The 7610-nt window shown below is 29.1% G+C and overlaps 1 protein-coding gene across 1 annotated transcript in view; it reads left to right on the forward strand.

Annotated features, from left to right (window-relative positions):
- The window catches only part of LOC108692557 (superoxide dismutase [Cu-Zn]-like), an 8547-nt gene continuing 937 nt past the window's right edge, over positions 1–7610 (forward strand). Inside the window, exons 1-2 of the mRNA XM_018200864.1 lie at positions 1–460; positions 6212–6436. Of these exons, the coding sequence (XP_018056353.1) occupies positions 293–460; positions 6212–6436 (393 nt within the window). The 5' untranslated portion in view covers positions 1–292. The remainder of the gene's footprint in view (positions 461–6211; positions 6437–7610) is intronic.

Here is a 7610-nt window from a genome sequence, read left to right on the forward strand (position 1 = left end):
GAAAAGCGATGGTTCCGGAGGCAGCTTCTTGATCGGTATGGCTCCGAGATCGTTATCGTGAGAAGTGGATGAATCTCGGGCTGCCAGATCTCGTGGCGATCGAGTCGAGAAGGTGGAGGTAATATAGCATGGAGAAGGAGGAAGGAGAAACACAGCAAGCAGATCTTGGAAACGCCGTCGAGTCCTGGCCGTCAGACCCGCTTTATCCTTCGATCGACTTGGAGAACTCTTCGCGAGGATCAAATCGCTGTTAAATCTTTCCGGCACGCTTTCGGAATTCCTGACTCGTGAAATGTGGCGGCTGTCGATATTGATCGGTATGATCGCGGTCGCGAGAGCTGGACCGTACGACAGGACAGCCGACTCGGTGAACGACAGAACTCTGTTCATTAGGAGTTTGCCGGGATATCCTGGGACTAGAAGTGATCTTTACGAAGTCTATATGGAACCGTATTATTTCGTACGTACTTATATTTTTGTCTTTTTTTATTATTGATATTATTTTTATTGTATATATGATGAATTTTTATTGCATTATACATTTAATAAGATATTCAAAGATTCTCATATTTTTTTTTGTGCAATAATTTTATTTAATTTCTGACGAAATTTATTATATTTATATATTTTCATATATAATAATTACTTATAAAATTGGAAATTGATTAATCATTGCCCATTAATCATCAAAATCATAAATTATTTTTTTATTCCTATAGTGAATTTTTATGGCATTACACTTCTTTTTCTTATATTCGATTACAATTATACAGAAATTGTTACGTTTTTTTAATTTTATACAAAATGATTCTTTATTATTATGTGATGTGAATTTTTTTTTCAAGGCATTATATTACAATTATTTAGAAACTTATATTTTTTTAATTTTATATACAACTTTTTATTTGATTTGTGATATCATTTTCATATAATTATTAATAAAATTGAAATTTGATATTAATCGTTACATTGCATTATAAATCATTAATTTAATGACATATTTGTATTTAACATAATTTAATTATTCAAATATTGGATTTGGAGAATTATATTGTGTTATATTATTGAAAAATTATATGGTGAAAATTACAAAAAAATATTGAATCTAAATTATGTTACATGATTACAATCTTTGTAAACGATCTAGCTAGGATTAATCTAATCTGCATACACTTGGAAATCAAAAAAGAACTTATGTTATATAACTGGACACTAAAGATGATCCGAAGAGAAAATCGAAATGTTTATATTTTTCGTTCAATTCAAAATAAATTCAATGTGTGTCTTACTAAAGGCACTTATTTGCTTTAGAAATTTTTAGCTTAATTAATTTTTAATTTGAAGAGTTCTTAGATTGTATTATTGAAATATTTTCGGTTTTCACATCTCTACTTTTGAGAAAAAATTTGTGAAATTGGTCGCTTAGAATTTTCTGATTTGTAATTGCTAACCAACAATCGTCAATCTTTTCATTTTACATTTCTTACACGGATCTTACACGACCTAAAATAAATTATATATAATCTTGTTAAACTTGTGTGAAAACATTTAATGAACATCCTTTCACTTTTCTCTTAAACTTTAACAGAGCTATTCCTCAACGCTGGAAGCCTGTTGCTATTTATTCAACTTTAATTTTCCTTGATCAACTCAACATGTTATTTTGTTGCTCGATATACGATTACTGTTGTATTCAATGTTTGCGGTAATTGGTATCGTCATATTTATAGCCTTACGTGCAAATAACAGCCGTTACGAACATTTCCGCCGAACGTTATTGAAGTAGCAATCATCTGTCATTCGGCGTTACTTGCAAGACGATGAAATGAGAATTATGTAGAACGTAATAATTTATTCATATGGATACAGCATGAAGGAAAAACGAGTTATATTAACTCATTTTTATTATATGAATGAATATTTTATATAACGAAAATTTCGAGTAATATTTATTCACATATTATTTTGTTATTATTTTGTTATTAGTTTGTTTACATACATACTTGATAAAAACTGAGAAAAAACTGTTTAGTTATAATTGCTATAATTTGAAATTTATGATTATAATTACACGGTAAAATAATTATAATTATGCGCTTCATTTTTACATAATTATTGCTGCTATAATTATTAATAATAATTTTATATTTATAATTCCATCAACTATAAAAAAAGTATACTGTAAATATGGTATTTTTAAATGTTAATGTGACAAAATATCAAAATGATGGTAAATAAAATAAGCATTTTTATATAATAAAAATAAACACATTGCAATTATAATGAATATAATTACTTTCTTAACATTTACTTATTATTTATGACGATAATAAAAAATATATTAAAGAAAAAATACATAATTAAAGAAGAAATACATAATATGGCTCAAGTAATATAAAATTAAAAGAAATAATATGAAAAGGGCTATAATCCAAATATAATAAATTCAGTATTAATAATATAGGTATAATATTAACATAAAAGTTACAAATGAAAAATATATAAAAACAAATATTTCGATCGAGTCAATGTTAAACATATAATATAATCAATCAGATTATATTAACATAATAAAAATTCTTAACGATTGATATATAAAGCAATTAAAGCTATAAAAGCAATAAACAAACTTATATTTATAACACAAACTTATATTTGATGTAATAAAATAATGGTACAAAATTCATCAAACGATATTGACAGAATTATTGAGTCCAAATGGTCCCTTTGATTAAAAAATATCAAATTGTTCGACCATTGAATGTGCTTAATCGCAAATGTTGCTATTATAATCAGTTCTTATATTAAAATTGTTAAAGAAATGTCATGTATGGATAAAAAAAATATTAAATCTGTTGATATACAGAAAAATAATAGAGATACTAAATTTGTTAATATGCGGAGAAATAATAGAAACAATAAAAACAAAAGTAAGTAATACAAAAAGTATAAATTAATTTAAATATTAAAGTATGTAAACATAATGTAATTATTGTATTTGGCTCGCAGCTCTTTTTAATGTTATGAAATTAAAAAATATTATAAGAATAATTATTTTTTTTAATAAAGAAATAATTATTCTCTTGATATAACACACACACATGAAAGCTTATCACAGTTGTAAAATCACAATTGAAACAACTATAACTGGTATGATTAAAATAAATGTAAATATATAGTTGGCACTAAAAATGACTATAAATTATAATTATGTTATGATGATTGTAACCCTTTTTCTTTCAGTGCAAACGACTTTCTCATTTCTAGAAAAAATTATCGCTTATTTACTACAAGGACATAACTCAAAAGTTATAATTTTTATAAAAAAAAAAAAAAAACAAAAAACTGAAAAAGCTACTTTTATTCCTTTACAATCAGTTATCAAAATTACATTTCAAAAAATTAAAATCACAAAGTTTTAATCAAAATGTTCAAATTTTATTTTCTGGAAGGCTTTGCTTTTTTATTTTTTGTTGTTACTATAGTAAATAATAGAAATAATATATACGAGAAAATATATTTTTCAAAGAAAAATATGTAAATTCATTCATTTTATTCTCGTTTGGTATTGAGAAGATATGTACGAATTGTCTTAAACGACGCAGCATCGCTTTCTTTCTTCGTGTGCACCTCGGATAAACATTTCCACGCGCGTGACTTCTTCATCCTCCGCGACGAACGTGGCGATACAATTCATCGGCCTGTCCATCGGCGCGACTCCATTATTAGTCATTAACTACACAGTCTATCTTTAATACGTGGAAATTTGCATAATTAGCCATTAAGTTATTTAAACATCGCGAAGGACATCGACTGATGCGCGTCGTTATGCTACGAGGACGCTTTCACTATATGAGCGGTCGCTCTTCTCCTATGCCCCTTGCAATTCTAACGAAGCAGCGATTCACTACGGCCGACCTTGCGCACAGTTTTTAACCGTTTCATCGTCGTCATAGATTATATCCCCAGTCGCATTAGTAATTACGGATTTTATCCATGAACCACAACCTCGCTTATACAAAAAAAATAGAAAAAAACCAGATAAACTTGATGTCCATACGAATCGCGAGGTAGGTAAATCAAGGTGAACGCAAGAGTGGCGCAATTCTAATGCGATTTAGTAGGTAGAACAAATTAGATAGGAAGCACACCGTTCCCTTCTCCCGAATGCACTATATAGTGCATCACTCGCGAACTCGCGGACGCGTCATTATCAATTTCCGGTCTTCGCGTTCTCTCGCGGGACTCCGCTCGCGCGGCAGCATTTATGAATTAATCGAGCTATAATCGAGCAGTAACAAATTGCTTCCGTAGATACTCGGTTGCATAGATTTTTGTTCTACTTCTCGCCAATCTATGGATTCTTGATCGAAAAACTTATCGAGATATTTATAATTTTTTTAGAACTTTCAATTTCTTGGAATAAAATCTCATTCCAAAAGAATGAAAATACTATCACTATATTAAAAAAAAAGAATGAAAAATCTGATATTCTTATTTAAGATTGCAAATATTTTCGCTCGTTTTCAATAGTGACAGTATTTTCATTCTTTTGGAATAGAATTTTACTCCAAGAAATTTAGAAAGGTGTAATCTTGTAATTCTATAATTACCACTCTTTTTACTTCAAAAATGACACAATTCAAAAATACGATATTCGAGTTAACAGTGAATAGATTTAATAATGAATAGATTTAATAATCATTATCCTATCAATCATCGAAAATAGATTAACTTCATTTAAAAAATTATCATGAAAAGGATGATTTAAATTTAAGATATCATCATAACTCAAAAAGATTTAAAGAGTTATGAAAATGACATTTAATTATTATTAATATATTTTTTATTAATAGTATATTTTATGTCAATTATTTGATAATATTAGTCATTAATTTTTTGTCAAATTAAAAAATAGATTTTTTCGTTTTCTAGAAAATTTAGGTGACTTTTTTTAATTATGTTTTTAAAATATAAAGAAGTAACGTATGAAATATCATGTCACATGAAATAAGTTGTCATTTTTAAACATATATAAAGAATAGGAAGAATAAAATATTTTTTAATAGAAGACATTTGCGATCAGTTTTATTTATGTATTATCTATGTATTATCTATGTATTATCAAATGAAAACAATTGAATATTCATATTATTTAATAAATGTTTATATAAATGTCAAATATTGCAAATATTGAATCTTAAAATACATATCCCAGGTAGGCAAGGTGTCACCTATTTAACGTTATTAATTAGTTATTCTTATGACAAATGTGACGTTTAAAATGACATCCAAACATCATAAAAATGATGTGGAATTATCAAGTACATAACATCATAAGTCGACATCAAAAATACGTTCATTTAAAATACGTCATTTTTTTCGTGTTATTGAGCAAAGTGTTGTCCATTTAATGTCATTAATTAATTATTCTTATGACAAATCTATACAATTCCTAAGACAAAGAAAATTACATAAATGATCAAATTTGCTAAATGTTGAAGTTATAAATATTATAAATATTTTAGTAAATTTAATTACTTTTGTAATTTTCATTTCATTTTAAAAACTATAATACGTTCCTTGACGTTTAAAAATGAGGTGAATTCTTATATTTCTTTTCACTCACACAATGTCATAAACTGACGTCAAAGATACATCATTATTTTCGTGTTATTAATGGAATAAATATGATGTTATTAATTGATCACTAATAATATTACTAGTAGTCGACAATTGACCATTTATTCGACATCATTAAATATGACATTATAAAGACGTTATAAATAAATGATATCATTAATTGGTTAAAAAGATAACGTCATTATTACATCTTAAATAGGTCACATGATGTCAATAATTTAAAATAACTAACTATCGATGTCAAAATAACTGTAGCTTGTTATTTGGGATATTTTTAAAATGCTAAAATTCTTAATAATACATATAGTGTACATGGATTTTGTACCAAATAATGTTAAATATTTAATTTTTGCTATTTCCTATATGCGTTTAAAAATGTTAGTTTCAGCAGCTTCCCATGGGACATTCTGTATTAGACAAATGTGCTATTTATCTAACTTTCGAAATGCTACTCTCTTTTATAGTATACTTTTTTTTATTTCAACTAATAATTACTTTTATTGATCTTTTCTGCCAATAAATATTGACATCTGAAATAATTATGATTCTTTCGTTTTTTAATTTGTAGGCAGTCGGTTTGAAAGCCGTAGTGGAAATGAAATCTCTCGGTGAAGACGGTTCACCGGTGGATGGGCCCCGAGGGATGCTGACATTGGAGCAGCATTCTGAGGGGGTCAGGGTCATGGGCACGATCACGGGATTAAATCCGGGCTTGCACGGATTCCATGTACATGAAAAAGGAGATTTGAGGAAAGGTTGCAATTCGGCTGGTCCGCATTTCAATCCGTACATGGTAATAATATTTTTTCAATTCTAAATTATGCACATCTAGGATTGCCATCCGTCCTTTTTTCCCCGGACATTCTCTTTTATTCATCCTCTTTTTCTAAGGCGTCCGATAGTGTCACAGAGATTTTCTAAAGATGTCTGGAGTAATTGGGACATCTTTGGAAAATTTTTCCAAACGTCCCCGGACACTTATTATAAAAAGACGATGTCTGCCGTTTGGGGGGAAAAAAAAGGATGGATAGAGCAACCTATTTTCATCACAATTAATTTATGATAAATTAATAAATTAATAATTTCTCCATAAGTGTAGAGTTTTGTTGGGAAGGGGGAGAGGAGGGGGATCAAATTAGAATTTTGAACGCCAAGGGAGGGGGTTCAAGTAGTATAGATTATTGGACTTGTTTTGCTTTATATTATTGTTTTTAATTAATTACTAAATTTTTAAATCATAAAATCATATATACGCTCATGCGTTCCTCTTTCGTTACATAAAAGTATTATATTGGAACAAAAGTTCGTAGCGATACTTCAAGCAGTCGTAACTTTCTTAAAAATGAATAAAATTTAAATTAAAAAAAAAGTTTAATATTTTATTTTTAAAAAATTAGTATGTCTTATTTTGAGTTCCTGTGAGTTTGGTAATTTTTACATACAGAAAACTACGAGTTGAACAAAATATTAGGTGTACAACTTTGCTTCCGCCGTTTTTTTTCGAAATTCGAGGCTTTATTGTAAAAAACTGGTTATACATTCATGATTCAAAGTATTGTCCATCGCTGGCCACTACTTTCTCCCATCTTTCGGATAGCGTACGAATCCCGCGTCGAAAAAACTGGTCACCTTTTGAGGCTATCCACGAATCGATCCAATTTTTTACTTCTTCATAAGACCGGAAGTGCTGGTCAGCCAGGCCGTGTGCCATTGATCGAAACAAGTGATAGTCAGAAGGAGCAACGTCTGGAGAATACGGCGGGTGGGGTAGGACTTCCCATTTCAACGTTTCCAAGTATGTCTTGACTACTTTCGCAACATGGGGTCGAGCATGCTGCAAAATCACTTTATCGTGTCTCTCGTTGTATTGCGGCCGTTTGTCTTTCAATGCTCGGCTCAAACGCATCAATTGCGTTCGATACCGATCGCCTGTGATTGTTTCAGTCGGTTTTAACAGTTCATAATAC

This window comes from Atta colombica, unplaced genomic scaffold, assembly GCF_001594045.1.
Source record: "Atta colombica isolate Treedump-2 unplaced genomic scaffold, Acol1.0 scaffold77, whole genome shotgun sequence".
Classification (NCBI taxonomy): Eukaryota; Metazoa; Arthropoda; class Insecta; order Hymenoptera; family Formicidae; genus Atta; species Atta colombica.